Source organism: Chlamydotis macqueenii, chromosome Z, assembly GCF_036417535.1.
Source record: "Chlamydotis macqueenii isolate bChlMac1 chromosome Z, bChlMac1.mat, whole genome shotgun sequence".
NCBI lineage: Eukaryota > Metazoa > Chordata > Aves > Otidiformes > Otididae > Chlamydotis > Chlamydotis macqueenii.
In genome coordinates, this window is record NC_141593.1 from 11,482,754 (window position 1) to 11,498,403 (window position 15,650).

Below are 15,650 nucleotides of genomic sequence, written 5' to 3' on the forward strand. Positions count from 1 at the left end.
AAGCCATCGTTGGTGGGAATTTCCACATGCAAACAGCCAAGTGCCAGAGTATTGGTGCTGCCACTGAAATATCTGCTGACTTTCAAACAGTGTCTGGTTTCCCACTCCTCTTCCAGGCTGTGTCTGCAATAAAACAAGCTGGAAGCTGCTAAACTGTACTTGGAGCAAGTGGCTGATGCTGTCATTTCATCCCATGCAAAGGCAGCACCCGAACTCCTATCTCTGTATGAGGATCTTACCCAAACTGAACAGCTGAAGTAAAACTATACGAGAGCACTGTGAGTTACTTTTATTACAGGCAAGAAAGGTCCTGGTGACTATGTCAACTGGTTAGACCATGTTAAATTAACTAATGCAGATATATCTACATATAGGAAGATTTAGGCTCGTCTGAGTCAAATACCTTGAAACCTATGTGTTGAAACTCTACTTCTGCACCTTCAGAGTGACAATACCCCCCAGTTTTCATGCACCCAGAAAGCAAAGCTCTTCAGCATAAACAGCTGAATCTGAGTGGGGTTAGAAATCCAACTTGAACATATTCAGCACAGGTCCAGCTGTTCAAGTCAGACCTGGAGAGAAGGAGGCTTGTTCCAAGAAAAATGAGGAAGCAAGGCAGAAAGACTTCAGTTTCTTGCAGTGGGATCTGCAGTCTCTGCATCTGGTTCAACAACCAGCTGGTTTGGTGGACCTCCTGTTTTCAGCAGGTTGTTAGCAATGGAGAGGTGTGAAAGGAAACCTGCAGCTTTTGACCTAAGCACAGCACGCCTCACTGCTTTGCAAAGCTGGCCACTGCAGAAAACTCTCCAGAAACCACACTCCCTTTTCAGTGAGTAAGAGGCTAGGCCCATTTTTAGCAGTGATATGAATACATCACTCCATGGGACACAGGCAGATATTCCTTTACTTCAGTTTAGGAGTCCCTCCTGTTGCTGAAAAAGGCTATTGAGAAGGTTAACGAATTTAACAAATAATTTTAAGTCTGAAACTTTTCTCTCTTCTGATTCTTAACAACATTAGTAGAGAGTAGCGGGGTAGGAATGGGGACGAGCACACAGAACCATTTCAGCAGCAGCATTCTTGCAGATGTGTAATAAATTACTAGATACAGAACAATATCGTTGCCATAACAGTTGTGAGTATGAGTAAGTAAAGCCTGGCTTCTATCTTAATTTACCAATTCAACACCAGTACTGTAGACAAAAGGGTAAATCAGTATCAGACAAAATTCCAAGGAATGGAGTTACATTAAAAATTAATCAAGATGAGCAAGAACCTAGTGGCTTCACCAGCAAAACATGTCAGCATTTGCCAGAAAGAAACCACCTGCTCCTATTAAGAAATGAGATTGAAAATGCCACCCACTTTTAAGACAAATTTGGTTTTATTTTTAAGTCATTGAAAGTTAATTGGCTAACATACAGCTAATATTCAGATTTTTCCTTGTATAATTGCTTAGAACAAGCCAAAGACAAAAACCAAAACACAAACAAAAATTCTTGGAGAATACTGTAAAAAGCTGCAACATATTATACGAACGCTACTTTAACACCTGTGCTAGAATCAGTGGCTACAGGAGATCTACTCCCCTTTTCCCTTTTTCAGCTTCAGGTTTTTTTTTGAGTTAAGGCAAAGAAATGTTTAGAAGATAACAAAAAGGAAGTAGTCATACTTCTAATCCCAGAGTTAAAAAAAAAGACAATATAAAGTCTATTCATCTATAAAGCTTTCATTCAGTTTTATAAAAAAATATAACATTTTATAGATCCATAAATAAAATACAGACATGAAAACATACACCTACAGTTCTGCTTCAGTAATATCCTCATCAGGGCAACAATAGTATTCCACAAAACAGATCTGTCCATCTTCATTCCTAATCATATACTGCAGTGAAAGAAATCCTTGAGCATCTGTTCGAATGGACACTTTACAAGATAAAGCCAGTGCTTTTGTAGATGGCTTAAGCAAAGAAATCTTGTACCTGCAGGGGAAAAAACAAAAAAAAGGTCATTGGAAAAAAATGCATTGTGCAGAGAGGAGCTGAAACATTATTCCCAATTAAAGCCACAGAATAACTACAAAACAATTAGCAATGTGCTAATTTGATCTTTTCCTGGTACAGGCATTGCTATTGCTTAGCCTTTGATCAGAGACACAGACTTTTATCAGATGGGAAGTATTTCTTTTCCCCTCATACTGGTGAAATCAATCTTACAGTAACGGAAAACAGTTTTCAAAACTTTCCAGCAAGAATGCCTGACCTGCCACAGAGGGCATTGATCACAGACTTCCTAACCTGTTTGTCTGGGTCTGGTTACAGTGGAATGCTTCCATCAAATCAGAGTCCCTAGGATAGTCCAGATGTGCACTTCCTGCATTTCCGAACGTGGACAACCTGGAAGACAAAAGGCACTATCTCAAAATACCTGATCACAGCTCTCTAAAAAACTCATCAGTATCAGTCATCTTGCGTACCTCAATGGCTGTTTCATGAAACACTACTGTTTGGTTTGCTTTATTTGATTAAAAATGCTAAACTGGTCACTTCAGTGTCACATTTACCAGGTTGTCAATATATTCATTTCTCTGTTAATTAGATTACATATTGTGATTTGCTATACGCATTACAATTCTTGAAATAAAGCAATATTCTAAAACAGCTCCCTCCTCTTCACCCTGAAAACTTCCAGTCCTTACCAACAGAGGGCAAGCATGAACATTTGAGATGAAAGCAGTATCCAGTACCTGAAGTAGGGTTTATCTGGAGACATGGTAATCTGCAGAACTTCACTGGTCATATCCAGTTCAGCAAATGCTTCTCGTAGCCCCTCAGACTGCAGGATAATTTTATTAACAACCTTTGTACTGCAGAAATCAAAGTCTAACAATTCATCAGGTTCTTGAGTGTTAATTTTGCACACAGTCACTACTCCTCCTTCTTCCAGGAACAGCATCAAGGGATAACCATAACCACGGTAACACATCCTAAGGGCCGTTGATGTTCCTGAAAAAGAGAATGAAATACACATTCTTCAGAAAGCTAGCTAGCACATCTGATCCCTTTAGAAAATTCATATTTTACTGGCATATGGGGCACAGATCAATTTGGTTTAGCATGTTTGGTCCAGCCTCCAGCACACTAATGTAGCATGCCTTGTGCAGCCTCCTAGACACCCCATGAAGCGCTAATGATTATGCAGCAAAATTAAATGGTTATGTAGACACCAGTTCAAACCCACCTCGTGTCATGTACCAAACGGGTAACACTACCGGTGACAATGAAGCTGGATATGCTACAAATAGCTTAACGGAACTGGAAAATCCTCCACGGTCCTGAGGCACTCTCTGGCTTGCACAGTCTTTCTTTACTACTCTTGTTACTTGTGAAACCCAAACTGAAGTTAACGCAGCCTAACTTGCACTACGGTCGCATCCTGCTTTTGCTAGGTAATCATAATCTGAACGTTTGGTTTCCCAAAATCAGAGTGCTGTTTAGTACAGTTAATTTAGGTTTTTAGGTCAGTCACAACAGAAACAGCAGAGGAATGTGGAGTTCACTATCCAGCTGCAGTGGTATGACTGCCTAAGAAAACTGTCATGTTATTACTCTCTTCACCTGAGTACACAGTACATCCTGTAGCGCTCACACAGTCACACTAACCTGTAGTTATTTTTGCTTGTGAAAATATTTTTTTAACAACCATCAAGTTAAAAAAAAAAACATTTATAGGAAATAAAATTTGCTAAGACCTGGGTTGTTTTTTTTTTAAAACAAATGGGTTCATGTAATTCAATATTTGTATATACACAATTGTGAAGGCAGCTTCCCATGCATCTCTGTTACTGAAAAGACAACAAGCAGGATCAATAACACAGTCTACTTGATTTTCCTAAGACACACACTTGATAAGCAAGATCTAAAGTGCTCTTACAGCACTTGAAGTGCTACTCAATTCAGCTGCAGATTTCTTGTGAGACCTTAAGTATTATTCCCCACTACTTTATCTGCAAGCTGCCGATAATACTCACAAAACAGATGCACGTGTAGACTGAAGAAAGAAAGGAACAGAAGGTGCCACATAACAGCTCCTGCACTGGGAGCAGGAGCATAGTGAATGATGGTGCTACCTGGCACCCCTGCAGACTTCTTCAAGCCCAGTAAATCTGCACCAGAACATTTCCTAATTCACGCATACACTTGTTAATGTTTCTGAGGTAGCTGGATGTTCCAGGGTTGCACCAGCCACAGAAATATTGGAAAAGAGATCACATTTATTACTGAGTAGATAGAAAAAATTTAGTTATCAAGACAAATTCCAAGCTATGTCTATACTGACTCTGTGCGCTGATTTCTGCTGCAGTTCACAGCAATTGCTCAGCCTGAGTCCCTTGTAAGCCCAGTGTGGTTCACCTGTGGCCTTAAGACATACTGACAACTTTCGTGCTTTTTCAGTTCAAAGTGACAGGTCTGGTAAGGGGCTGCCTGGGCCTGCCCCCACAGCAGTCTTTTAGCCTGATGCTGAAGGTACGTGCAGCCTGCCCTCCCGGCCACTTAAAGGCATGTGACTGTGAAGCACCACCCCTAGCAGAGGGAACCTGGGCACTCTCCATATCCGTACTGACTACCCTGAATGGGCTGCAGATAAAGTATTCTGACAGCTGTGCCCAGGATTTCCCCTTAAGTGAAGGGCACTTGGGAACAAACTAGCATTCTTGTGATGTGGATGATCTAGGCCCTGGACTGAAAAGAGATCCACAGGAAAGGCAATCATGGCATGTATCAGTCCTGGGTTACAGCACTGGCCTCAGCATCAGCACTCCAGCCTCGACCTATCACACAACTTGCCAGAGATGCCTGAGCATATTACTAACATATTTTCTTAGCAAGGTTACAGAAACTATGTGAGATCTTCAGCTGCAACCAGAGCAAGGGTTCAAGCTGGGGCTTTTCACTGGACCTCATGCCACAAAGGCTTCTCTCCTAGAACAAGTGGATCTTTTGTGCCTTACACAGATTCACGATGCATTATCTTCAGAGGAAGACTCCTCTGTTTCTCACTTACCCCAACAGCATCACACAGACATATACCTTTATTTACCTTTCCATCTTCCAAACTGAGTCAGCTTCTTTTAGCCTCTCCTGCTGCAGCAGTCCCTGCCACGCTGGCTAGGCTCAGATTCATCAGCTCCTTTCTTCCCTCCATCAATGGTTATGACAGCACACACTTATATTTGCTTAAGTAAACAGGATGGATCCTGCTTAACAGCAATAGCTGCCATGCTCAGAAGGACTTAAGGTGAGGAAGCCAGAAGTTTTGCCAAGACAGTTTTGCCTATGTACAGATTTCACTATGTGATCACACGTGATACATGTACACTGTCAAGGTAAACATGCACCATACCTGGCAAAGAACTGGTACCAAAAATGGTCAAGCAGTCGAGAAGAACAGATAAATTGATCCGGAACGTCACTGATTGCTCCTGAACAGTAAATTCCTGAAAAATTTCTGCCTATAAGAGAAAGGAAAGAGATTAAGAGAGGAGAGTTTCTGCAATTATTTTAGTTTACACTTACTTCCTTTAATTTAGTGCTTTAATTTCAGAGATCTGTGCAATACAAAGTGATTTCTACATGTAACACAATATCGATTAAAAAAACCATATCTTCATACATTCTCGTAAAATAAAATCAGCTCACTGTTGAAACAAGGTAGCACAGCATAAGCATGAAAATCTAAACACTTGTCTTTTATAGTTTAAAAACAAGCTACAAATGTCAAAGCCCAAAGCTGCCTACTTCTGGAGCTGAAAACATTCAGTGCAAGTGCCGCCCTTCTCCAGAAACAATACTTTCCTACTTTTCTTCACTTGGACCACGAATAGCATTTAAATCAATAAAAATACATAAGAATAGAATAGAATAGTGAGTTTACCACACTGAAACATGCCTTTGAGTAGTCCAATGTGGTAAACTACTCCAGCCTACCCCATTTACAAGTATGCACTAGCTGCTTTGTGGTAACTGCAGGAACAGAATATCTCGGAAATAACGCAGAGTCATTTGAGCTGCTTTTGAAAAAGCAGTTATATATTTTTATTGGCAGCCAAGAGGGCAACCTGCATCCTGGGGTGCATCAAACACAGCACAACCAGCCGGTCACAAGAGGTGATCATCCCGCTGTGTTCAGTGTTGGTGCGGTGTTACCTTGAGGGCCTCTCAGTTTAAGAAGGATGTGAAGGGACTTAAATGTGTCCGGAGGAGGGCAACAAAGCTGGGGAAAGGGCTGGAAGGAACAGGCTGATCCTCTGAGGAGCAGCTGAGGACTCTGGGCTTGTTTAGTTTGGAGAGAAGGAGGCTGAGGGGTGACCTCATTGCTCTCTACAGCTTCCTGAGGAGGGGAGGTGGAGAGGGAGGTGCCGAGCTCTTCTCCCTGGGATCCAGTGATAGGACACATGGGAACAGTTCAAAGCTGTGCCAGGAGAGGTTTAGACTGGACATTAGGAAGCATTTCTTTACTGAGAGGATCGTCAACACTGGCACAGGCTTCCTAGAGAGGTGGTCGATGCCCCAAGCCTGTCAGTGTTTCAGAGGCATTTGGACCATGCCCTTAACAACATGCTTTAACTTTTGGTCAGCGCTGAAGTGGCCAGGCAGTTGGACTAGATGATCACTGTGGATCACTTCCAACAGAAATATTCTATTCTACACTTGACAGCTCAACATTCCCGAAGGAACCTCCAGCCACTGTTCTCCTGCTCCTGCCCACACACGCCCACTGCTTAACTTCCACTAGCACATGCTGCATGCTTCATGAGCCAGCTTAACTCACTCAAATAACAGAAAGCAAACCAAACAAATACAGCGCTTGTGTAAGAACTGTGCAGGAAAAAAACAATGAGAGCTGCAGGAATAGGGAGACTCAGGCTTCTCCCTTTTCACACACAGCTCAGGATGCAGTTTCACAGACAGCAAAGACACAGACTCTAAAGGACAGAAAAAAGGTAACACTGGGTTCGAGTTACTACTATAAAATATTCTTTGCCCTTTGATTTACATCCTCAGTGGCTGTAAATGGATGTAATGGATGGATGTAATGGATGCAATGGATGTAATGGATGGATACATGCTTTCAAAACCAGGAACCAGCACAACATCTGTTCTAATCTACAAGTTGGATATGCATTAAATAAAAATGAACAATCAAAAAAAAAAGTAAATAATTGTTAAAAGAAAAAAATTAAAAGTGCAGCTTAAAAAATTAAAATGAAGTAAAGTCAGCAGTTACAGCTATGAAAGCAGTAGCAGAAAAGTGAGCAAGGCTGCTTTTGATCTTATATTAAATGCAACTTAAGAAGAAATAGTTTAGATTGCTAAATGCTGCCTGTATGGGCAGTTCTGTGTAGCTGAGATCCTCCATCTATGCGAAACCTCTCAGGCAGCCTTTCTGGGCAACGCTGAGGGCAGACAGAACCAGAGAGCCAACGGGGCAGACCAGCGCTCCATCCCTGTGCTGAAGCACACACTCCTGCCCTGCAGCTGGAAGCTCTCAGCTTAGCCCAGCTGATACGCTCTGGATGAGTGTCTGTGAATTTGCACTCTCTTCCAGAGTTGACTTAAATTCACCGTTTTGGCTTTAGGATGGAATATAATAAAAATACTTAAAGATGGATACTTTATGAACTTGCTCATGCATCTAAGAATGATATGGTGGGAAGGAGCAGTGGGTTTAGCAGGTAGCAGCACACTAAACAAGGGTGCAAGCCCATCACAGAAGCAGGCCTGCATTAACAAGCCAGGCGCTGAGCTCGGCCCTGCCGCAGCACAGACACCTCATAAGCGACCGCAGCCTCATCCCAGCGCTCCCCTCACGCCAGCATTTCACTAAACACTGCCCATTCTCCGTGGAGAAGCTCGCCGCACACCTCCTCTACCGCCTAACCGACACCTTGCTGAGGTCTCTCACAGCGGCACCGGCCCCTCCTCGCCGCGACGGGGCTGCCCCGCCAGCAGCGGCCGGTCCCGGGCGGGGGCCGCAGCCCCACCTGGATGAAGGCGTTGGCCTGGATGCACTTGGCGTTCTCCACCGTCACCCGCAGGCCGTTGGCCGAGGCGAAGCAGGTGGCGTGGTCCTGGAAGTGGACAGCCCTGAGGAGGCTGGAGAGGTGGCGGACATTGTCCAGGCTGGCGGCCAGGGCGAAGGGCTCGCCGCTGCCCGGCGGCTGCGTGGAAAACGGCATGGCGGCCACAGCGCTCCGCGACGGGGAGGGGGCGGGGGGGGCGGAAGCGGGCGGGGGGGGGCGGAAGTGCGAGCGGCGGGAAGTGCGAGCGACTGAGGGGGACAGCGTGGTGTGGCCAAGATGGCGGTGGCCAAGAGGAAGCGGGAGGCTCCGGCTGCCCGGCCGAAGAAGCGAGCTAAGAGTGCCCCCAGCGCGCCCGAGCCGGATGCCAGGCCGGGCCCGGAGGAGTACAGCATCCCGCCGCCGGTCTCCCAGGTACCTCCCGGCCCCGCTGCCCGTAGAGAAGGGCCCTTCCTCTCCATGAAGCCGAGCTGCGGCCCGCTGCTCAGTGCTGCTGCTGCTGCTGCGTGGCGCCTGGGGACCAGCTTCGGCTGCCTCTGGTGCTCCCGGGGGCTGGGACTTGGGGTGTCCGGGCTGAACCCAGCTGCTAAGCCGGGGTAGAGAGGCTTATTCCTATTTGTTTTATAATTCACTGAAAATATATGAAGAGCGTCATTCTGGTCGATGTAAATGAGACGTGTTACCTTAATCTCAAAAAATATTTTTAGATAGTTTGATAATTCTGTTCTTTACAAGGGATATACGGAACTTAGGCCTGTTTCATTTCGGAATCATCCTGGAAAGGCTTCAGTAGTTTGCTTAACAATAAAACCCAAAAAGTAGCACGTTGAAGTCTGAAATTTCATCACATGCACATCTGTAGGAAAAGCTAAATCGTGGTCTGAGGTTGTATCTCAGCTGATTTTGCAGGGAAGAGGGGGGTGCCTATTGCGAGTAAGTAATGCATATGATGTTCTTGATATAGAATCATAGAATCACAGAATGGTTTGGGTTGGAAGGGACCGTCAAAGGCCATCTAGTCCAACCCCCCTGCAAGAAGCAGGGACATCTCCAACCGGGTCAGGTTGCTCAGAGCCCCGTCCAACCTGGCCTTGAATGTTTCCAGGGATGGGGCATCCACCACCTCTCTGGGCAACCTGTGCCAGTGTTCTACCACACTCAGTGTGTTTTGTATGGATGAAGGGCTTACCTAAGAACATACTGAAGCAGGGTGGAATTTACAGTTCTTTATGTAAAATCTTATGTCCCTGTGTTCTGTTGGGTCATCAGTCTTGCTGAGAGAATGATTCTGTGTGGATAGACAGGTAGTGTTCATAATAAATGTTCTTACTGTGGTTTTCTATAATTACAGTTGAGACATTTGTTGTTGCTGTTTTGTAGCAGTTTTAAGGCTAGAAACTTCCTGCTTAACTTTTGTGTTTTTTTTCCTAGGGTAAATGGAAAAACAAGGAGCGAGTGCTTATTTTCTCTTCTCGTGGAATTAATTTCAGAACAAGGCACCTAATGCAAGACTTAAGGACGTTGATGCCTCACTCTAAAGCAGGTAGGGTTGGGGGTCGTCCCTAACTTACGTTTTCAGAATAGTTTTAAAACAAGAACTTCTAACAACCTATTATTTTTTAAAATGTAGTACATGACTGTTTTGAAGAAATTTTTGTCTTAAACAAACAAACACCAACCCCCTTTTGAGCCAGCAAATATAGTGACTGTCATTATATATTAACATGTTCTGGGAAATTACTTCTATAGCCTCAGTCCTATAAATGCACAGATATTTTTGTTGCTGTGTTTATTTATTGCCTGATATGGCTGAAACAACTTGATATTCTTAAGTCTTTCATTTATAACCAGTAAATTTTTTGCAAAAACGCTGATTGTTAAAAGAACTTCTTGTGTTGAACTGGTTTTCCAGCCTTTTAAATGTTGTTCTTGTCTTCCAGATACTAAAATGGACCGTAAAGACCAGTTGTTTGTAATTAATGAGGTAATTCAGGATTTAAGTGGTGTTTCTTTTTTATTTTCTCTGGAAATTCGATGTGTAAGAGAGAAAAGTGCAACCAAGTTCAAAGGATCTCATACTAGTTATAGGAGTTGTGTAACTTCATAGATTAAAATTATTGATATTCAAAAAGTGCTTATGTTAAAACATGAAGTTAAACATGGACTTGTGTCTTGAAGAAATAAACCAGAATGTTCCTGTCTACATAGGTGAAAGGTGTATTACAGTTCATACCTGAAGCAAGCAGGGAACAAATACGCAGCCAGGCTGAACAATGTAGTAGGACAATGGAAGTTCTGAAACTAGAACTTAATGTCACAGCTGCTGCTCTAATGTTTGCATCCTGGAGAGCTTATCAGATTGCTCGTAGCTTTAGTGACATTAAAGCTGGTAATAAATTTATGAGATTTTTCAGCAAAACAGGTGCTTCGGTGTAAGTGTGGGGATCAGTACATGTCGTTTATTAAGATGAGACCTTTCCTTTTGATCTTGTATTTTGGAGGGGGGAAGATATTAGAGATTAACCTGGAAAGTTTTTGAAAATGTCTTCAGAATTTTGTAAACAGCTAATTTGGCTTGTCTTCTGTAGGTGTGTGAAATGAAAAACTGCAATAAGTGCATCTTTTTTGAAGCCAAAAAGAAACAGGATCTCTATATGTGGTAAGGAAATATTGTATTTTCTTGACCTTTCTAATATGGCTGGGGATGCTTCTGTTGTATCTAAAGTTTCTTACTGTAATACTGAAGATACATGAAATCGTGTTGATTAGTTAAATGTGTACCAATCTTGCACTTTTGTGGGTAGTGCCATTTTACAGTGCATGACTAGCTTTTGTAGACTTTGCAGAAGAATTCTACAAAACTGTTTAGAAGCAAGTATGTGTAGGTATGTTAGAGGAACTCAGTAATGCTTTAAAAGCAACTGAAATTGCTTTAATACAGAAGTAACTGGTTGGAGCATACTGTAGAAATGCAGCATACCTTCTGGCTGATGTTAACGTTTTTCTTTTCTCTCTTCCCAATACCTGTCCTCGGCAGGCTTTCAAATACACCACAGGGACCATCAGCTAAATTCTTAGTGCAGAACGGTAAGTTGTTTGACAGTACTGTGTTTGGACTCCTGCTTTCTTGTCTGTACGGTTTTCTGTAAGTGCTAAAATGATCTTTTTAAAAAATTGCTGTAGTTCACACTCTGGCTGAATTGAAGATGACAGGAAACTGCCTAAGGGGCTCACGGCCTCTTTTGTCTTTTGATCCAGTAAGTACAGGTTTTATTTAATCAGGTATGCTTTTGTTTTCTTTACATGACTATTGCATTTAGATTTGTAATTAAAATTACATTTTTCCTTTGTAGATATTTGATAAGGAGCCACACTATGCCCTGCTAAAAGAACTGTTTATTCAGGTCAGTCTGTAGTTCTGTCCAGTGTTTCTTCCTCATTGGAAATGTCTTTGGCAATGTATTTAAAAATCTGAGGGATTTTTAGGTAGTAGTTTTACACTTTTGAACTTGCAAAAAATCTTAAAGATTAGGGTCATGTGGTTAAAAATCACCGGGACACTTGTTCTTAAGTTTTGGGTTTTGAAATGTAGCTGGGGATTGGGATCTTAGTAAATTAAAATGAATTGAAAACGAGCCATTTATGTTTGGCCTCTTACATTTCCAGATATTTAGAAATACTGCCTTTTATTACAGATATTTAGTACACCACAGTATCACCCCAAAAGTCAGCCATTTGTAGATCATGTTTTCACCTTCACCATTACAGACGAGAGGATCTGGTTTCGGAATTACCAGGTTAGTGGTTTCTTTTAGCTCTTCAAGTGGTGCTCGGTGGAATAATTTCTTATCAAATCCATTAATTACACTGAGAAGAATAATTATTATTGGTATATCACAATACTTAATGCTTGCCCAAAGTAATTTCAGTGTCCTAAAGTGACTTACCTTCTCCCATGCCTCTGGAGAGAGCTGGTTTGAGTTCTGTGTTCAGCTTGCACTCTGTTAGTTGCGATTCTGTGATGGTTGTCTTGGTAACAGGAAGTAGCAGCTAAAGCCTAAGCTTCACCTGTCTTTTGACCTTACTTTGTGCTTTGGCCCCCAGCGTGCTGGAGTTTACTTTGTAGAGGAGGAAGTCACAAATACCTAGTACTCTCTAAGTGCTCCCTTGAACCCAAAATAGCTGCTTTAATACACAGAACTGTGTTTGTGCAAGTCCAGCTTATCAGCTTCAGTGTCATTGTATCTTGGATTTAAAGTCAGTTGTGTATCACTGTATGCAAGGTGGCTACTAGGTTGTACACTTTCAGTCCACGAGAGAGTATTATTTTTATTGCAGATCATAGAAGAAGATGCATCTCTGGTAGAAATTGGGCCTCGTTTTGTCCTGAACCTGATAAAAATCTTCCAAGGTAGCTTTGGAGGACCAACTCTGTATGAAAATCCCCATTACCAGTCCCCAAATATGGTAAGCAGCTTTGTCTTGGTCTTTCATTTAGTAAGTAATTTGAAAACCAATCTTGCAGTCTGTCTTGCAGTGCAGGAGAATCATATATGGCTTTCCCTGGGACCCTCTGTAGAAAACAGTGCCCTAACTGATCGCAGATTTAGAATGGACTAATAGTGTAAAAACTGAATGAATGCAAAATTCATGTCACTGAAAAGATGGCAGCACACTAAGGATTTTTTACACTTAAGCAGAGAACTAACCACCTGTTTCTTTAATACCTGATTTCTTCCATCTTGCTTATTTGAAACCTGATTAATTTAAATGCTTGTTTTTATAGCATCGACGGCTGATAAGATTGTCGGTGGCAGCTAAGTTTAGAGAGAAACAGCAAGTGAGGGAGGTACAAAAGATTAAGAAAAAAGAGAGTAAGGTTCTTGTTCAAGAAGATCCCACTGAAGTGGTCTTTGAAACTCCAGCTGAAGAAAAGCCCGTGGAAATACAGCTTGTGAAACCAGAGTCAAAGCCAATTGTTAAAGATAAAAAGAAGCTACGCAAAATTCAGAGAAAGAAGCAAAAAAAGCTTTTCAGAAAGGAAACATCAGCATAAATGTAACAAGTGATGAAACGAGCTATATTGACATAATATTGTAAATACTTGTTTTTACAGGCAAAACTAACTGGACTTCACTTTTAAGTAAACAAAATACCGATTTCGTTATTATGATTTAATCTGCACTCTTTTATTGTCTTCCTCTCTTTGAGAGGGTTCTGGGTTTTGAAAAACAACATGGCAACAGAGGAGGGAGAATAAGACCCTCCATATATTTCTGCTTTTGAGAATTGGCCTCTTACACTTGAATACCTCTGGGAGAAAACTCACTGTAACATGTACAAGGAATAAAAATAACTGGGTAGTCATTGATGCTCATCATGAACTGGAATTCAAAAGTCAGCTTTCCTAGTCTCACAGCAGCAGAAAATCCTTTTAAAAGTTTTAACTTTATAGGAATTCTTGCTTGAGGAGCACTGTTAATTTTTTTTCTCCTCATAATCCTTAGGGAATGCAAACAGTTATGGCCTTTTAATTGCTCTTTTTGATTAATCATAAAAAAGCTGCTACTTTTGGCTGTGGTAGCTGCGGTACCTAATTGAGTTCTTAGGACCTGAAACGTAGCTGTGGGGGAGAAACGGGCTAACAGGATTCTGATTCTAGCCCTTCATACCAAATTTATTGCACGTTCCCTAAAGGCAAGAGGTAGGTGCTACCTGTAATTGAGTATCAAAACCATACACCTACAGTAGCCTGAAATAGAATTGCCCGTGAGGTTAAGTGCTGAATGTTATGCCACCTGCCAGGGCAAGGGAAGTTCAGTGCCACCTCTCTAAAGAGGTGGTCTGTGTGCCATCTGATTGGAAAGAAAGACTGGTAAATACAGGCATCTGCTCTGTTCATGTGTTTTAATACATAGAGTATCTTGAGGTAGAAGGGAACCATGAGGATCATTCAGTCCAACTCCCTGCTCCTAACAGGACCATGTAAAACTACACCACATGACTAAGACTGTCATCCGGATGCTGCTTGAACTCTGACAGGGTTGGGGTGGTGACCAGTTATTATGACCCAAGGCCGTAGCAGCTTTGTGATGCCCTTGGACTAAATTAAGGTGAAATTCCACCAAATGATTGATTTAACACTTTATTTAACATTAATGAGGAACAAATTAACTTTGAAAACTTGGAAAGCATAAAGGGGTTGACATCTTGAGCTCTTATCAGGACATTTGTAAGAAAAAGGACAAAATGGAAAAGAGAGAGAGATACCAGATCCCACCCTTGGATCCAGATGGCAGGTGGACGTGTTGATCCTCTGCTGGTGAGCGCGTGCATGGCTCCCTGAGACACTGTCTTTTATAGTCTTAATCCCCAGCTCCAGTTACTCCCCTTGAGGATTTTTGTGGTCCTGGGTCTTCTGCGCAGGTGCTAAGCAAGTGCTAAATGTGGTGGTCATAAGCCCCTTCCTCAGATAACCTGTGACCCCTGGCCATATATGGCAGGTCCTCATGTAAGATACCTCAGAACACACAGCTGTGGGGCTGTGCATCCTGATATGCCCTCCAGGTCCTGCAAACCACACCCTGCCCCACAACAATGTTTGACACATTACCACACATTAACACTGTCAGTCCCTTACACCACTTCCCTGGGATTCTGTTCCAGTGACCAAGCACCCTCTCAGTGAGGAACGTGGTCCTAACGTCCAACTTGAACTTCCCTTGATGCAGCTTCATTCCATTTCCTTGTGTCCTGTCCCTGGTCACCAGAGAGAGATCAGCACCTCCCCCTCCGCTGCCCCCCAGGAGGAAGCCATAGGCTGCCATGAGAGCACCCCTCAGTGTCCTCTTCTCCAAGTGGAACAAGCCAAGTGACCTCAGCTGCTCCTCCTAAGTCTTGACCTCGAGGCCTTTCACCATCTTGGTCACTCTCCTCTGGACACACTCACATTAGTTTGATGTCCTTCTTACACTGAGGTGCCCAAAACTGTACATGGTGCTCGAGGTGAGGCCACACCAGTGCAGTGCAGAGCAGGACAGTCACCTCCCTTGACCGGCTGGCTCTGCTGGGCCTGATGCAGCCCAGGACACCACTGTTGACTCACCCTCAATTTCCCAGCAAAGCAAAGCCCCAGATCTTGTCATCTAAGCCAAACCTCAGCTCCTGCCACCTGACAACACATCTAGCCCAGAGACAAAGGTGGCTTAGGCCAAACCTGAGATCTCTGAAAAACTCAGGTATCCAAAAAAAAAAAAAAAAAAATTGACACTGATACCCTGAGAGATGGGAGGTGTGCTGCTGCACCTCTGAGGTCCGGACCACACAGAAATCCCAGCACAAGGGCTGTGGGTATTTGACACCGTGTGGCTGCAAGACCAAGGCCCTGCAGCATGGATGGGGACGGCAGCCGGCCGGGGCCCCGCAGTCACCGCCCGCCTTGTGCCACCGGCTGCCCGGCGGCTGCGGGCCGGTGCGGCCCGCCCCGCCTCCCGCCCGTGTGGCTCCTCCCACCGCGGGGCGGTGGCGGCGGCGGCCCGGGCTCCTTATGGCTGCGGCGCCGTTGCCGG

The 15,650-nt window shown here is 43.4% G+C and overlaps 2 protein-coding genes across 2 annotated transcripts; one reads left to right on the top strand and one right to left on the bottom strand.

Moving 5' to 3' along the window:
• Positions 1-1,362: 1,362 nt before the first annotated feature.
• Positions 1,363-8,247, bottom strand: RAD1 (RAD1 checkpoint DNA exonuclease). Its single transcript, XM_086770929.1, has 5 exons — positions 8,047-8,247; positions 5,406-5,514; positions 2,749-3,007; positions 2,300-2,398; positions 1,363-1,984 (listed from the first exon to the last, which is right to left on the bottom strand). Exons 1-5 carry the CDS (start codon positions 8,239-8,241, stop codon positions 1,801-1,803), a joined length of 846 nt encoding a protein of 281 aa, XP_086627055.1. The 5' UTR covers positions 8,242-8,247; the 3' UTR covers positions 1,363-1,800.
• A 102-nt stretch (positions 8,248-8,349) lies between these two features.
• BRIX1 (biogenesis of ribosomes BRX1) lies at positions 8,350-13,451 on the top strand. The gene is made up of 10 exons (XM_086771242.1): positions 8,350-8,496; positions 9,514-9,625; positions 10,023-10,066; positions 10,671-10,741; positions 11,120-11,169; positions 11,266-11,339; positions 11,436-11,486; positions 11,778-11,879; positions 12,421-12,549; positions 12,869-13,451. The coding sequence occupies exons 1-10, from the start codon at positions 8,362-8,364 to the stop codon at positions 13,136-13,138; spliced, it is 1,038 nt and encodes a 345-aa protein (XP_086627368.1). The 5' UTR covers positions 8,350-8,361; the 3' UTR covers positions 13,139-13,451.
• The last annotated feature ends 2,199 nt before the right edge of the window (positions 13,452-15,650 follow it).